The following is a 15,578-nucleotide window of genomic DNA, read 5'->3' on the forward strand; positions in this document are numbered from 1 at the left end:
ATAATTCACCAAATAAATATTTCCTTACTTGTCCAACGCTTGTTTCCTCACTTCGACCCTCGCGTCCTCGCTCAAGTTGCTGTTCGTTTTCCAACTCTCTAAGTATTTAAACTCGTCTCACGAAATTATATTTTTCAGATGAGTGCAGCAGCAGTTCGCGTCGCGCAACATAGCGCGCAGGCAGTTCGTTCATTCAGGAAACCACCAAAAATTCGTAAATTCCTCAAGCGTGACGAGAATGGTCTTCCCATTCCGCACGTCAGGAACCTCATTGTCCGCGACACACACCCGTGTCGTCTCATGGACCATTATCATACAACCCTCCAAGACGACTTGATGTACATGACATACAATCACGAGTCTGGCACACCACCTTCACCTCGCAAAATTCGTCTCACCTACGACCCCAATGACCCATACACTAAAAACCGTCATAACCCTCCTGTCGGTGGTTCCCAGGCAGGAAAGAAACCGGCTCCTCCAACGACTTCAGACAATGTCGTACGCTTGGAAAAAATCGTCATTCATTCCATGGTCAAAGAGGCTCTCACCAACCGGAGTAATTTACTTGGTCTCATTGCCGCGTTCCGTGCATTGTCGGGAGACACTGAGGGTGGGGGAGGTCGTCCTTCGAGCGATGGAGTCCAGATCGTGAAGGGGAAAAAGAACGTCGGTGGATGGATGCGCCCAGGTCTTCCAGTGGGTGCAAAAGTCGAATTGAAGGGTCCCAAGATGTACGACTTCTTGAGCACCCTGGGGGAATTTGTACTTCCGAGAATTCGAGAGTTCCCAGGTATAGTCATGCCTCCCGCGTCCTCAACAATGAAATCTCCGAGCGGCGTGGCTGGTGTCGTTTCATTTGGCTTGCCGCCAGAAGCCATGGGTTATTTCCCTCAAATCGAGGTGAACTTGGACTCGTATCCCAAGTCTTACGGTATGCACATACATTTTGTTACCAACGCGGTGGGCCTTGGTGCACAAAATCGTGCAAGGGCACTGGTCTCTGGTTTCCAGATACCCTTTGCTCGCAAGTAGATTACTTGTACTTTTCCGTTACCTTACTCTGTCGTCAGTGAAGTAATTTGCTCACATTTCACGTCCCGATTACGTTGGTTAATCAATTTGTTTGTTCTCTGCATGCCATCATTAGTGAGTGATGTACGGTACGTGCAAATGAGAGTTCTGTCTGTGATAACGATGCCAAACTGACGATAAAGAGCGAACAATAAAATAATAAAATAAAAGCACACTGTACTGTCAGACCAAACAATAAATAGATCATCTTTGTCCACCATAAGATTGCCAGGATATATCACCAAGTCTATGCCTGGATGACGATTGCGATCTCTCTATCCCCGTCCGCGACGTTGGAGGGGGACCCATGCTAAGACCCAGCATGGACGAGTTTGGTCCCATGATTGCAGACGTTTCAGATGCCGTCCGCCTGGCTTTCCTGGGCGCTATCACGCTGCTCTTTGGAGTATCATACCCCTTGAGCAGCGACCTGTTACCCGCAGGTTTAAGCGCAGGGGCTAGCGCCGGCAGAATTTCTCTCGCCAACTCGCGCACCAGGACAGCACCGTCGTCCTTGCTAAGTTTGAAGACAATTTCATGCAACCCGTAGCGCTCCACCAACATCGCGCGGTTCGGATGCACGTCGCAGACGGTTCGAAGGATACGCAAGAGGTTGAGACGAACGACTGCACGGCTGTGGCTAAGCCTGTCAATGATGCGCTTGAAGAACTGGGATTTGGCGAGGCCGATGGTGAGTGGGGTGGAGATACGACAGATTTTGAGGAGGGGGTCAAGGAGGTTCTCGAAGGAGTTGGCTTTCGCGGATACGAAGCATTTGAGCAACGCCTCGAGACATTCGGATCTGACTAGCTCATCTTCAATCTTGGCCGTTTCATCTTGTAACCTGAGTTCACATTAGTCGTAGCATACAATGCGGTAGAACATTCTCCTACCATGACAAGATCGCCTCCAAGGCGCTGACTTGGAAGTATGGGTCCTCTAGAAGTTTCAAGTAAAGCGCAAGGCCATTATGCTGCCAAAGGAGGTATCTACAACTCTTCCCGGCGCTCGCCAAGTCGCACAGAATGGGCAGCGCGAATTGTTTGAGAGGTGAGCTGGTCTCGATCACTCGCTTCAAGCACGGAATAATGCCAGCTTGAGCAGCCTCTTCTTGCCGCGACTTATTCAGCCGGCAGAGGTTAAAACAGGTCTGGAAAATGTGATTTGACACTTCCTGGAATGCCATTTGACATAAGTGACACTCTACTCGTAATCTTGAATTGCTTACTGTGCTGTGAGGATCAGTCTTCTCTTCATCCAGCAGTTTGATGAGTATCTCAATGGCGTTTGCGTTTTGAAGCACCTCGAGCAGGTTAGCATTCATGGACAAATGCTTCACAGCCTTCAACATTTGAACTAGGCATTCCATCTCCAAAAGCTCGCACGCGCGTAAGAGCCCTGCCATCATCATCATTACGGTTAGAACCATCAAATCTGAAGATTAACACGAAAATCTCACGTCTGACGATCTTCCGCGTCCCCATCGCGTTACGCACGTGAATATCGCTTTGCGTCACTTGGGAGAACACAAGAAGGATCTGAATGATCTTATGCTTCATCTCGACCGCATTGGGACTGGAATTGCCCATCACGTTGAGTAAAGCGGATGAGAGGGGGTCGAGGAGGCCTTCGCGAATGAACATGCGACAGAAATCATTCTTGGTCGTGGGACTTTGCAATTCGAACACGCTTCCTATGCCGTTGAGAGCGTCGACGACGAGTTCAGTTTGGTCGGTGTAGTCCTCGTCCAAGAGTTCAACAAGAACTTTCAGGCCACGACATCTGTTGGGGATGAGGACGTACATACAGAGAAGTTAGGCAAGCACGCACGAGATGAACATCTGCAAGGTCAGCACGGATGTGTGGCAGAGCAACCGGATGAAGTTGGAAGCCTCCACACGACACTCAGAAGGGTATTTCTTTGAGGTGAAGCCTGCGAAGCGTTTCAATCCTTCATGATCAACATCCATGGGGGCTACGAGACATACCCATCATGACCGGAATCCCTCCGATAAGGCAGAAGCTCTCTAAGAACCCGAGATCGCTCGTGACCAACTAGCCAACGGCGTTAATTTATGGACGCGAAGGAGTTTGTATGATTACACTTACCAAGTTGATGATGTGAAGAAGCTTCATGAGGACGTCCCTGGAGCACTTGCCTTCCAGTACTTCCAAGATTGCCAGCATACCATGTGAAGACACCAACTGCACGAGCATATCTGGATTTTCTACCATGATATTGATCTAGAAATACGGTAATGTATCAGACTATAAACCATTTAATAAAAATGGACTGACCAGTTGATCGCAAGCATCGCGCAATTGGAAGTCAGGCGCCGAAGGTGTCAGTTCATCAATGAGTTGGTTGACCATGTTGCATAACCGAGCATGTTTGTCGCGTTGAAGATTAGTCTCCAGGTCATCTTCAGCAAAACCCTCGTCAATCTGCAGGGATTCGGTTAGCCAGTCATCGTGGATGGTATACAGAAACTTGCCTCTGCGAAAGGATCATCTTCATCCGAGTCGTCTCCCAGCTGCAGCTACATCAATCACAATAATTGAATAAAACAGTAGGCCTTACCCATGACTTGTTCGACAACCTTGTATTGAGTTGCAAGGTTTGCATCGGCTGTTCCAGAGCTACAGAGCTAAAGGTCGAAATCATCCATACATTGGCATAAAACTACTTACTAGTTCCGCCAGGCTTTCCAAAGATATCATCGTAGTCCTCATCGTCCTCCTCGGCATACTTGCCAAATTCAGCCTGGCTAGCGGTACGTTTCGCCTCTGAGCGACCAAAAGAGCCGGAAGCACTTGAACCAGATCCAACAAAAGAAGATGAGCGTGAATGCGACCGCATCGAACCTGTGGGTGGTGGACCCATGCCAGAAATTGGACTCAGGGTTGGGCGGGATGCTTTCCGCGTCAGACTAGGAAGAGGTGCAGACATGGGACCAGGAGAACTAGAAAGGAGTCCGAGGACTTTGATATCGTCAGGATGGAAGAGCCCCCTGCGCACCGAATTCTTCATCTTCGACATTACGAGAGCTCTCAGTCAGCAACAAGGAAAAAATGGGAATGCACTAACCTTGAAATCTGCCACTTTCTCTTGAAGCAGGAGCTCGTCCTCCTCGGTTGCGATGTCGGAATAGTCTTCGACGATGGGTACGATATCGGCAGACGGTGCCTTTGCGAGTGGTATTGTCCCGGGGCCAGCTGGGCTACGGGTTGGTCTGATAGTCTGCGCATTATCGTCGCCCTCGGGTTTTTCATCTTCAATGGACGTCTTCTCCAGGGCAGAGGCTGCATAGCAAAACAAAGTAAGATCATGAAGATCACTCAATTGCGCACAAACCTTGTAATTTGGTGAATGAGGGTCCATCCTCAAAGTCATCATCCCAGTTATCTGTCTGCTCTTCTGGAGGCTGGAGGACAAAGGCTAGTGGCTCCCGAATCTTCTCCACAAGAGCGACGGGGGCAGAGGGCTTTCCTGGGGCAGAAGTGGGTCCTTTGAGAGCGGAGTTCCCAGAGGTCGAAGCCTGGAGACCGAGGACTGAATGCTGGAGGAGCGATACTGCGGGCTTATCTCGACTACCACGAGTTGGGGATGGAGGTTGACCTTCTGAGACGGAATTACGACCATTCTTCTTCGTAGGTCGTGTAGGTGCTAATGGGGCATGAGCGAAGCATTGATTGAAAAAATGATAAATCACATTTGAGAGCTTCATTCCACTCCTGTACCTTGAGGACAGCCTCGTCGTAGTTATAGTTGCTTGTGGGTCTCTTGCTGTCTGTGATTGCGTGCGGCCCGCCTTCTGGAGACCTCTTTCCCGCAGCCGCATTCATTTGCTTCTTCGCAGATATCATCCAAGGATGACGAAGCAGCTTCTTGGCCGAAATTCGGAGGTTGCAGTCCTTCTGAAAACAGTGAAGTAGAAAATCCTTGACGATCGGAGATGCACCATCAGGAATGGGAGGGCAATCATCCTGAACGATGCGAAAGAGCGCGGGCATGGGGTCCAGGAAGTGATATGGAGGCTTTCCTTCCAGAAGTTCGATAACTACACAACCGACGCTCCTGAATGATATATCAGCACTTGTGTCGATTCGCAACCAGAGCGATTATACATACCAGATGTCTGATGCAGTGGTTGCGCCAGATTGTTCGATGACCTCAGGTGCCACTGGCGTAGAACGCTGTTAAGTCGAGGCGAGGACATGTACCATGGACAACTCACTCCAATAGGGACTGCCCACAACAGCGTCATCATTGATAGCACCAGTTGTAGTAGAGCTAGCGACTCCAAAGTCGGCAAGCTTTACACAGCCATCCTTGTTAGTCAAAATATTCGCGCCCTTGATATCGCGATGGATGACACCTTGATCGTGCAGGTATACGAGCCCCTCCAGGACTTGACAGATGTAGACCGCTACTAGGTTCTCTGGAAATTTACCGAAACGTTTGCAAATATTATGCAATGATCCATTTTCGCAGAACCTGAGACGGTGTGCATGCTCAGTCAATTTCTCGGTTGAGGTGGAATGAGGACTAACTCAAGGATAATGTATAAGTACTCCCTAGTCTTGACAAAGCCCTTGTACTTGACGATATTAGGGTGCTAATGAATGATCAAGTAAGCGATCAGAGTATACTTAAGTTTCAACAGCCACATACGTTCAAATTCTTGAGTAAGTCGATTTCGGACTAAAATGAAGTCTTGAAAAATGCACCCTATGCCGTGCTAAGGGAGTCCTGGACTCACCATTATCTGCCCGAGCTCTCCCTTTGGTATATTGCTGAGTTGTATCTCCTTCACGGCCACGGTCTCACCAGTGGCCCAGTTAAGTGCCCCTGCATGCATCAATGCTTTGCATGGAGTTAATTTCCAAAGAATCCCTCGTTACTCACGGTAGACTTGACCAAACGCGCCCTTTCCAAGAGAGTCCCCGAGTTGCTGCAAACATATTCAACACAATAACACGATGTGCAATCGGTCAAACAAACATAGTCATTGAGAAGCTTTGACTGTGCTTGCGCGCTTTCCGGGACTGGTTGAAGTCGATGAAGGAGTTGCCATAGCCTTGGATGGGATATGGTCGGTATCAAGGCGGGTATAGAATAATGGCCTATGGTGGAATGGACCTGGCGTCCCAGTCCAGAGGACTTTAAATGGTATATCTGAGGCGTTTAAACCAGGAAAACAAAAAGAGAGCCCGTAAATGATTCTCTAAGTCTGAGTGTCGCGTCCTGCGCTGACGAGGAAATGCTCAGTGATCCAACACCACTGAGCAGAAACCAGCCAAAAGCAGTCAATTCAGTGACAGTCCGATTTGGAAGGCCTCTCTGTTCAGCTGTCACTGTCACTCCTTGAGTGACCAGGTCTCCCTTACATAAAATTATAGTGATAGCTATTGCCTGCTCAATAAGTACTCCACGCTAAACTAATAGTACATATAACCTCTGTCGTACCGGAACAGGTAGAGAATGGATAAGATTCAAGTCATACAATGCCAGCAGTATTTCGCTGGTCGGATTTTGAGGCTGGGGGCCAGTCAGCGTGGTCGCTAACTGGACTACCATCTATAGGACTTAGAATAGTTGGAGTATTTGTAGCTGAACATATCGTGCTCAAGCGAGGGCGAGTAGTCGACAATGATGGATTCTCTGCAAAAGTGATGGTTCGCACAGGAGGAACAGAACTTGCAGAGCCAGATCGCAACCGGCCGAGAACGACAACTCCCCCCGAGGGCGTGGATATGGCATTGCGTGTGGACATAATAATACTGTCCACTTCCGAGTGGTGGGGACTAGGCCCATGGAACGCTTGCTTCTTGAGGTTCAGAGTAATCCGCGACATCATTGTGACCTGTCGATCGTGATGCGATCAGAGTATCATGGATAGGATGCCATGAGCCGCTCACGGTGAGGACTATGATAGAATAATTTCAGTCAATCACTGACAGTCCTGGGTTTACTATCAAAACTCACAGAAGCCCAAGCCTTTGCACATCGCATATATCATATGGTAAGCAATACAATCTGGGAGATTGTTGCAATCAAGATGTACGTACTGTGCGGCGATATTTCTCAACCCCTCTGGAGCTCTGATGATCATGACTGTCAATATTAGATTGATGGTACAAATGACGCTGTATGCTTGGTGAGCTCTGTTACCCGGAGAGTCTGCTCCGCGTACCTGTAGTACAGCAGCCCGTCTGCGAAGAGGGCACGAACGACATGTCCTGCTTCTTTATTACGGATCGAAGGGAGGGTGCGATACAACGTTAGCCCAAACACATATGTATCGTAGAGGAGAGGTAACCAAGCTGAAGCCGAAGCAGAGCTGCCACTGGAAAGGGTTTCAGAACTCACATCTGCATATCAGTCGCAAGAACCTACGAATTGAACACCATAGTGCAAGCTGTGAGAAACATGAGTAAGGTTTGCCGTGTGTGAAAATGAGTATCTCACAGTGAACTTTGTCTGAGTGATAAACAGCTGGGAACATCATAAACTTGTATGTTGTGTGGCGAAGGTGGAACCATACCTTGGCCATGACTCAACAGCCACGCAGTCACTACAATCCAAGCTAGCAGCAAGAATACCGCTAGCGCAATGGCAACCTGTTGATGTCTGTACATCGCAAATACACTGTGTTTCCCATCATTATTAATAGATGCCTGTTGAGAGGTCGAACAGGTGTCACCGTAACAGCATCATTAACCCGACTATCTCGATGCCGATAGCTGTCATGGCCCCTTCGTATCGAACAAAATGCTGACAACTTAGGACAACATCAACCGAGTCCAATGGTGCAGTGAAATGCTGACCTCTGCAGTAACAGATTCATCACTGGAAAATAGTAGATATAACACATCGAAACTCACTGTGTAGCCCCATGTAGGTAGGTTGTACGCTGGTGGAGGTCATAGGTGAAACTGTAAGTCAAAAGTAAGGTACTCACCAACCAGGTTAACAATAAAGCCGAGAGGAGTAAGATATCGGTTCTGGGACATAAACCCGAACATGTCGGTTTCTATCGTACAACTGGCAGAGACACATGCATACCAGTAGAAACAAGTATACAACTAGTAAGCAGGCTCAGTTGATAGTGCACATCCATATCGGAGATGCCACTCACGTATTCCTTTAGGGCCTTGCCAAATTAATTCAATCTGAGTAAATTTGAGCTGCACGCAAGTCCGGTAGCATCTGACTCATGTCGCACCTCATCTACGATGGTAACAACGTGATCCCAGACCAATATGGTGAAACCTAGGATCCCAACATACTAAAACCATATGATAAATATTAACCACTGCAACAGGAGACTAGGCATAGCAACTGTACAATCGTTTGGCGTCTGAATATCAAGTATGTAAAGACATAAGTACATAGAGGAAAGCGTGACTCGCGTTTCTGTCAAGTCCTGGCGAACCATCTCCTGCATTGCTTCCGTCATTGGTGAGTGTACCATTTATTTGCGAAGACAGCAGTCCAAAATCGGTAAGGTGGTGTACTTCAGGGAAGGTTTTAGAATATTAAACGTGAAGGTTGTCTGAATGGAAGGTGGAGGATGGTAAAAAAACAGTCGACCACGTTTGAATGGAGCATTTACGCGCAGTAGCACCGCATGGGAGTTTCGGGCTGAATATATGTGCCAGTCTGTCATAAGTAACCATTGGTCATAAGTATGCCCTCGATGTTTCTCCACTTTTAACCAAGTGCCGTCCAAAGAAACTTCCTCCAGCGGACGGCAATCAGACGACCACACCATCGAGCCATCAAGCCATTGAAGTTGCAGCCTTGTGAAGCAGTATGCGGTCGCATACTAGTGTACATTTTCAAATCTACACATGTATCGCTTCGAGGGGAGAAACAGTGCTTTTCACAATCCGAGGGCCTACCTTGAGTGCGTGGGGACGGGACTGACATAGGATGTTGGCATATGGCTTGCTGCCCCGCTCGCTTAAAAAGCGGAGATAATAAGAGGACAGGGCATACAGGATTTAGCACCGATACGTTTCATGTTCATCCTACAGCAATCATGTACCTTGCCATGTATCCTGTGCGTGTAAGTTATCTTGGTGCAAGATCAAATGACCTATGTGCGACAGGCGGGAACGTGACTATGTGGCTGCGCGCACAACCACAATCTGAGGTAACACGCCTTCAATCATCCAAAATGCGGGTTGACGCTGGTACGAAAAGAGGTCACGACAACAATGTGCATATGTTTACTACTTGAATAAATAAATTTGACAGGAGCGAAAGAAAACATACTGAAGGAACTCGAGAGATTCTAACCCCTTCCGGCTGACTCTGCTACAAACACCGCCAAACACCATTGCTGCTTCTGCTCCTAGGGCCCCCACTACATCGGACCATCCAGCTATCTGGTGTGAGGAACAGCACAGGCTTCCTGAGCACCCCGCCACAGCACGCAGGACAAAATTGCGTCACCATGGCTAGGGCAATCCCGTTATTGAGACAAGACATGCTCATAAATTATAATAAACGAGGTAGAAAATCGATAAGATTCAAATCATACAATGTCAGCAGTCTTTTGATGGTCGAAATTTGAGACTGGCCAGTCGGCATGTTCGCTAACTAGACTGCCACTTGGGGTATTGGCAGCCGAAAATATTGTGTTCAAGTAAGGCCGGGTGGTGTAGAGTGATGGATTCTCTGCAAAAGTGATGGTTCGCACAGGAGGGACAATTGCAGAGCCAGATCGCACGCGGGTACTCGAGGCGCGCGCAGAGGAGACATAATGGGATCGTAATCGGCTGGGAATGACAACTCCCCCTGAGGGTGTGGGTATGGCATTGCGTGTGGACATAATGATACTGTCAATCTGCGAGTGGTGAGGACTAGGTCCATGAAATGCTTGCTTCTTGATGTGTAGAGTGATCCTTGACATCATTGTGACCTATTGGCCGGAATGCGGTCAGAGTACAACGGATAGGATGAAGCCTCCTTGCTCACAGTGAGACTGACGGAATAATCTCAGTCAATCACTGACATTCGTGGTTTAATACCATAGACTCACCAAAGCTCAAGCCTATGTATATGTATATCATATGGTAAGCAATGCAATCTGAGTAAGTGTTGTAATCAAGATGCACGTACTGTACTGCGATATTTTGAACCCCCTCTGGAGCTCTGATGAGCATGATTGTCAATATCAAATTGATAGTGCAGATGACGCTGTATGCTTGATGAGCTCTGCTACCCGGAGAACATGGTTCGCGTACCTGTAGTACAGTAGCCCGTCTGCGAAGAGACTGCGAACAATATACCCTGCTTCTTTATAGCGGATCGAAGGAAGCGTGCGGTACAACGTCAACCCAAACACATAAGTGTCATACAGAAGAGGTAACCAAGCTGAAGCCGAAGCAATCTTGCCGCTGGAAAGGGTGTCAGAACTCGCATCTGTATCAGCGGCGAGAACCTACGATTCGAACACCATAGTACATGCTGTGAAAACATGAACAAGGTTGTCGTGTGTGAAAAATGAGGATCTCACAGTGTACATTGCTTGGGTGATAAACGGCTGTGAGCATAATTTCAATATATTGTGTGGCGAAGCTGAAATTGGCATACGTTGACCATGATACACTAGCCATGCAGTCACTACAATCCAGGCTAGCAGTAAGAACACCGCCACAGCAATGGCAGCCCGTTGATATTTATACATCGCATAGACACTGTATTCACCATCATTAATAATTGCCTGCTGAGATGGCGAACAAATTTCACCGTAATAGCATCATTACCCCGGCTATCTCTATACCTATGGCTGTCATGGCCCCTTCGTATCGAACGAAATGCCCACAACTTAGACAACGTCAACCAAGTCCAGTAGTGCAGTGCAATGCTGACCTCTGCAATCAAGTTCATATGATTCATCACAGATCATAGATATAACATATCGAAACCTACTGTGTAGCCCCATGTAGGTAGGTTGTATGCTGGTAGAGGTCATGGGTGAAACTGTGACTCAAAAGTGAAGCACTCACCAACCAGGTTAACAATAAAGCCAAGAGGAGTAAGATACCGGTTCTGGGACCTTTAAATTACTTTAAAAATGGCAGAGATTGATATGTGCATACCAGTAGAAACAAGTATCCATCTAGGCAGGCTCAGTTGCAAGTGCATATCCATATGAGAGATTGGACCACTCACTAATTCCTTTAGGGCCTTGCCAGATTAATTCGATCTGAGTATGTTAATAAATTTGAGCTTCACGCAAGTCTGGTTTGTCTGATGTCGCACCTCATTTGCGCTGGTGATCAGGTGATCCCAAACCAATATGGTGAAACCTGCGATCCCAACATACTAAGACCATATGATAAATCAACATCAGTCACTGCAACAGCAGACTAGTCGGAAACAATGTACAATCGTTTGCCGTCTGGAAAGTCAAAGGTATCAAGTATGCAAAGACATACACAGGCAAGCACAACTCACGTATCTATCAAGTCCTGGCCAACATTGATCTCCGTCATTGGTGAGACGAAAACAGCAGTCCAAAACCAGTAACTTAGTGGTGCGCTCAAGGGTTATTAACCCGGAAGGTTGTCGGAATGGAAAGTGAGGGATGGTTAAAAACAGTCGACACGTTCAAAGCACGTTTGAATGAACGCATTTATATGCAGCAGCACTGCATGGGCGTTCGTATGTGCTTCTGTCGTAGCGACACAGCTCGGGATCTCAGTTGATATGTTCTCCACTTTTGACGCAAGTGACGTCCAAATAAAACGTCGCCTAACGTCGCCACCAGACAGCGATCAAGCCATGGCATATACTGCACAGGTTTAGTCTAAATTTATCAAAGCCGCTCGGATTCAACCAGTGGCTGGCCCGTCCTGCTTTTAAAGGTGCGACCTTGTGAAGCCGTATGTGGTCGCATACTAGTGTGCATTTTCAAGATAAAGCATCGTAATACGGAGCGCCTACGTTCAGTACACAGGGATGGGAATGCAGATTGTCGCCCCCGCTCGTGACATGGGCATGAGAGACGCTGAGAGGGCAGGGCACACAGGATTCAACACCAATAGGTCCCATCCTAGAGCGGTTACTTGCTATGCATCCTGCACATGTCAGTTATGTATTCTTGGTCCAATAACAAATGACATATTGCGACAGGTGGGAATGTGAGTATGTGGCTGCGCGTACAACCCTAACCAGAGGTAGTGAATAGGCCTTCAGTCATCCAAAATGCGGTGACACTGATACGAAAAGAGGCCATGACAGCAAGGCGCATGTTCCTGCCACTGGTCAAAACAAATTTGACAGGAGCGAAAGAAATATACTATCCACCTATCTGGTGTGAGGAACGGCAAGGCTTCCTGAACGCCCCGCCACAGCACGCAGGACGGGAGGGCGTCACCCTGGCTAGGGGAATCCCGTAAGATTATTGAAACAAGATATGCTCATATCGTGCAGACTCCACATCAGCACAAGTCCTATTGAGCCACAGACTACTCTCGAAAGATTGGGCATCGTCCGTGAGATCAGTATCCATTGAGATGGATGGCGTAGGGGTACTTGAGAGAACTGTCAAGCATTGTGATCGTAGCTGTGGATTGTTCGCGAAGAGCATTTGCCGGTGTCCGGACACTGATGCAAACATTGACAGCGTGGGGAGTGAATAGAGCAAGGTCGATGATGGTCACGACTCACAAGACGGATTAACCATCAGCTCTACTTGTTTTCTAAAATTTAGTGTGACGCGCGACGTCATGACTACCTACAGTAAGCGAAAACGTCAATCGAGGATATTTTTCGCCTGTCCATCAACTTACCGTCAACCTGACGAGACGATTGTTGAGCTATTCAGCATGGCAGCAGAATGACTAACTGAGAATCTCACAAGAACACTAATCTAGTGAACATGTATGAGCGACTGTAATCACGGGCACAAAGCTAGATGGACTTACTGAGCCGCAACGCCCTTCAGACCTGGGGGCGCTCGTATAATCATCACAGTCAGTACTAGATTGGCAGGACAAATGACGCTACTCAACCAACAGATTAGGGGGTTGACTTGAATGGAGAAACATACGTACGTATAGTATAATGTACCATCTGACAGAAGTATATGCAAGATACATCCAGCTTCTCTATTCCGAATACTGGGCAAGATGGACCATAGGGTCATGACAAAAATGACAGTGTTGTATGCCAAAGGCAGCCACGCTCGAGCAGCAGAGAGCCCCCTGATGTCACGATATGGTGAGTAAGAATAAGAAACTAGCATGACGATGAGTTCCTACGGCGGCAAGTCATAAACCTCACGGCAGGCTAACAGGGAAATCAGCGAGAAGTCACTACATCTGGAAACAATGCTCACAGTGTACTTGTTGAGCATGGGAAACTACTAGAATAGTATGATATCACTGCTGTCTGCACAAATAACAGGTGTGCTCACTTTCGCCACGAGTCATCAAACACGCCTCGAGTGCAACCCAGACTAAGAAGATGAGACAAGGGATCGCAGTGGCGAGCCTGCGACTTCGCCACAAACACAAAGCATAAACCCTAGAAAATTCGTAAGAGGTGCCGACCACCGTCCCGCTTGGAGTGGCTCACCGCAACAGCATAATCAATTCCGCTATACTGACACCAATGGTCGCCATGGCCCCTTCGAATCTGATAAATTTTCTGCAGCTTAACAACAGTTTGATGCCAGTCATTCTAGATCAGAGGCCACAAACCTCTAAAGATAATACATATGATTAGATTTTGAGATAATGTACGAAGCAGTTACCTACTTCTGTGGACCAAGTGGGGAGGGTCAAGGCTGGCAATATGTTTCAACAAAGAGTAATCTATCATGCAAGAAGAGAGAGCCAACCAACGATCTTGACGATAAACCCCAGGGGCGTGATGTATCGATTCTTAAATTCAAAGGCACATATAATTTCAAGAATGGGTCAAATGTGGTTTCACGTACCAGCAGAAAGAGGTACCCAACTAGAACAAATGTGAGCGCACGAAGATGTCAAAGTGTAACCTATACTCACGAGGTCCTTTACGTTTACACCAGATAAGGGCTACCTGGATCAACATCATTCACGCTATTGAGGTAAAATGCTCTGGAGCATACCTCATCCGCAAAGGTGATTATGTGATCCCAGCACAGAACCGTAAAACTCGCAACAGCTACAAACTTGACATCCAATGATATGTCAGACGGTGCGACAGTGGATCATTGGAATAAGACGTACGACAGCCTGTTGACTAGTGACAGGAGATGGTTCATGAAGGCATGCGAAACAATACGACAACATAGGCACTTACGCCTGGAGTGAGTCTAAAGTCGCAGATTGTGTGGTCAGACTATCCATTCTTGATGGGGGGTCAAAGTGCAACGGACAAGGCGAGACCTGCAGTTGCGATCTTTGGTCGGGAAAGCCACTGGAGATTCTCTTATATAGATAGCGGATCCCATAATAGATACTTTACGTCAAGGGGCGATGTGCATGCTGGATCAGCGTCTGCGGAAGCAAGGCCATGAGCTTCTCGGAGAAAAACACGTATTGCGAGTCCTTAAGCGCCAGGGACGGAATTGGACGGAATTGTGCCCAACGGCTCGTACATGCGCAATTCATTCGGAAACGGCTCCGATCGCAAAGGGGCGTAATGGGTTCATTGAGCTAAGAAAAAATGGCATTGAACTCGTCGCAGTTCGCGAATTGCAATTGAAGTTGTCATTGTCGCGTGCATGAGGTATCAGTGGCTGTGCAACAAATCTACTAATTACTCTCCTTGGATGTACTCGAAGTATACAGCTACTAGTGATATAATGCTATGAGTACTGTGTATATATGACAGCCTGCTGTCGAACGGAGTAGAATTCGAGAGTCCATCTATTTATTTCTTCATCAGCTCTAGATCTAAAGTGCTACCCGGTGGGTGCGAAGATCGAAATGCGATTGGTAGCAGTACAACCTCTGCCAGGAGTTGGTTTGAGTATCCTAAATCAATGTATTATGTGACAAGTTGAATAACGTACTTTTGCAGGTCTATGTTATACGATAGTTTGTACATCAATCCTTGTTGAAACCATTGGGTTGCAATACCGACTGCGTCCATCGTCCACAACATCGAATGCACCAACCACTGCAGGACAGGTGAAGCAGGTGCGAAATTTACGGTCTCGCTGTCCTCAAGAGCAGACACCATCATCGAGAGCTCCTGCATGACTTCGCATTCCGAACAATTCTGTTCTCACAGGTGAAGTCTGGGAGCTGGAAGCTGGTAGTTGTAGCTTCAAGACATCTAGGGCTGGCTTTTGGCAATCAAAGCAGAGCGGAAATTTGCTCCCCAGATATGTGTCAATCGGTGCAGAACCAACTTTCTTTAAGCTGAGGGTGATGCGTGACATCATCGTGACCTTATAACGAAAGAGGTCCGAGGTTATTGCAATTTACAAATATAATGAAACTCACCTAAAAAGAAAAAAGTTTCAAACGAGTGTGGCTGAGTAGTACTC

General features: G+C 47.5%; 6 protein-coding genes across 6 annotated transcripts; 1 reads left to right on the plus strand and 5 right to left on the minus strand.

Annotated features, from left to right (window-relative positions):
- The first annotated feature begins 36 nt into the window (after positions 1–36).
- EDB91DRAFT_1200737 (ribosomal protein L5 domain-containing protein) lies at positions 37–1,106 on the plus strand. The gene is made up of 2 exons (XM_041320655.1): positions 37–81; positions 139–1,106. Exon 2 carries the CDS (start codon positions 139–141, stop codon positions 1,033–1,035), a length of 897 nt encoding a protein of 298 aa, XP_041178267.1. The 5' UTR covers positions 37–81; the 3' UTR covers positions 1,036–1,106.
- Positions 1,107–6,152, minus strand: EDB91DRAFT_1328512 (uncharacterized protein; the record flags this gene model as incomplete). Its single annotated transcript, XM_041325287.1, is given in 22 exon segments — positions 1,107–1,918; positions 1,968–2,248; positions 2,303–2,472; positions 2,534–2,856; positions 2,905–3,007; positions 3,063–3,129; positions 3,184–3,318; positions 3,373–3,519; positions 3,570–3,608; positions 3,656–3,714; positions 3,766–4,105; positions 4,163–4,377; positions 4,430–4,741; positions 4,788–5,152; positions 5,207–5,258; positions 5,313–5,572; positions 5,629–5,693; positions 5,750–5,779; positions 5,838–5,926; positions 5,984–6,029; positions 6,080–6,105; positions 6,125–6,152. The coding sequence occupies 22 exon segments, from the start codon at positions 6,150–6,152 to the stop codon at positions 1,279–1,281; spliced, it is 3,792 nt and encodes a 1,263-aa protein (XP_041178268.1). The 3' UTR covers positions 1,107–1,278.
- Positions 6,153–6,575: 423 nt separating this feature from the next.
- EDB91DRAFT_1051487 (uncharacterized protein) lies at positions 6,576–8,366 on the minus strand (the record flags this gene model as incomplete). The annotated part of the gene is made up of 10 exons (XM_041313610.1): positions 6,576–6,941; positions 7,143–7,224; positions 7,272–7,424; positions 7,547–7,726; positions 7,782–7,859; positions 7,949–7,991; positions 8,040–8,082; positions 8,144–8,163; positions 8,217–8,250; positions 8,304–8,366. Coding segments are annotated over 10 exons (1,062 nt in total), but the record flags the coding sequence as incomplete, so codon positions are not given.
- Positions 8,367–9,620: 1,254 nt separating this feature from the next.
- On the minus strand, positions 9,621–11,677 carry EDB91DRAFT_1346294 (uncharacterized protein; the record flags this gene model as incomplete). The annotated part of the gene is made up of 16 exons (XM_041325886.1): positions 11,549–11,677; positions 11,480–11,492; positions 11,354–11,416; positions 11,264–11,297; positions 11,191–11,210; positions 11,098–11,140; positions 11,021–11,049; positions 10,838–10,917; positions 10,682–10,785; positions 10,605–10,631; positions 10,534–10,555; positions 10,333–10,485; positions 10,208–10,285; positions 10,128–10,139; positions 10,064–10,070; positions 9,621–10,007 (listed from the first exon to the last, which is right to left on the minus strand). Exons 1-16 carry the CDS (start codon positions 11,584–11,586, stop codon positions 9,621–9,623), a joined length of 1,110 nt encoding a protein of 369 aa, XP_041178270.1. The 5' UTR covers positions 11,587–11,677.
- Positions 11,678–12,366: 689 nt separating this feature from the next.
- Positions 12,367–13,463, minus strand: EDB91DRAFT_234437 (uncharacterized protein). The gene is made up of 6 exons (XM_041326548.1): positions 13,434–13,463; positions 13,021–13,384; positions 12,954–12,965; positions 12,886–12,892; positions 12,764–12,830; positions 12,367–12,700 (listed from the first exon to the last, which is right to left on the minus strand). The coding sequence occupies exons 2-6, from the start codon at positions 13,338–13,340 to the stop codon at positions 12,495–12,497; spliced, it is 612 nt and encodes a 203-aa protein (XP_041178271.1). The 5' UTR covers positions 13,341–13,384; positions 13,434–13,463; the 3' UTR covers positions 12,367–12,494.
- EDB91DRAFT_1126139 (uncharacterized protein) lies at positions 13,065–14,805 on the minus strand. The gene is given in 13 exon segments (XM_041318423.1): positions 13,065–13,098; positions 13,150–13,384; positions 13,434–13,460; positions 13,512–13,621; positions 13,673–13,753; positions 13,856–13,883; positions 13,938–13,980; positions 14,037–14,056; positions 14,107–14,140; positions 14,190–14,252; positions 14,329–14,333; positions 14,427–14,654; positions 14,665–14,805. The coding sequence occupies 11 exon segments, from the start codon at positions 14,428–14,430 to the stop codon at positions 13,353–13,355; spliced, it is 447 nt and encodes a 148-aa protein (XP_041178272.1). The 5' UTR covers positions 14,431–14,654; positions 14,665–14,805; the 3' UTR covers positions 13,065–13,098; positions 13,150–13,352.
- Between the last annotated feature and the right edge of the window lie 773 nt (positions 14,806–15,578).

This window comes from Suillus paluster (genome assembly GCF_016628075.1).
Source record: "Suillus paluster strain FC165 chromosome Unknown EDB91scaffold_19, whole genome shotgun sequence".
In the NCBI taxonomy this organism is placed as follows: domain Eukaryota; kingdom Fungi; phylum Basidiomycota; class Agaricomycetes; order Boletales; family Suillaceae; genus Suillus; species Suillus paluster.

Bases quoted from the DNA above. Each gene is read 5' to 3' on its own strand.
- EDB91DRAFT_1200737 (XM_041320655.1), top strand. From the start codon at position 139: ATGAGTGCAGCAGCAGTTCGCGTCGCGCAACATAGCGCGCAGGCAGTT.
- EDB91DRAFT_1126139 (XM_041318423.1), bottom strand. The intron at 14,057-14,106 runs GTGAGTATAGGT...CATTTGTTCTAG, and splicing joins GTGTAAACGTAAAGGACCTC to TTGGGTACCTCTTTCTGCTG. The intron at 13,385-13,433 runs GTGAGCATTGTT...TTTCCCTGTTAG, and splicing joins CCATGCTCAACAAGTACACT to CCTGCCGTGAGGTTTATGAC.
- EDB91DRAFT_234437 (XM_041326548.1), bottom strand. From the start codon at position 13,340: ATGCTAGTTTCTTATTCTTACTCACCATATCGTGACATCAGGGGGCTC. The intron at 12,701-12,763 runs GTGAGTCGTGAC...TGTTTGCATCAG, and splicing joins GCTGATGGTTAATCCGTCTT to TGTCCGGACACCGGCAAATG.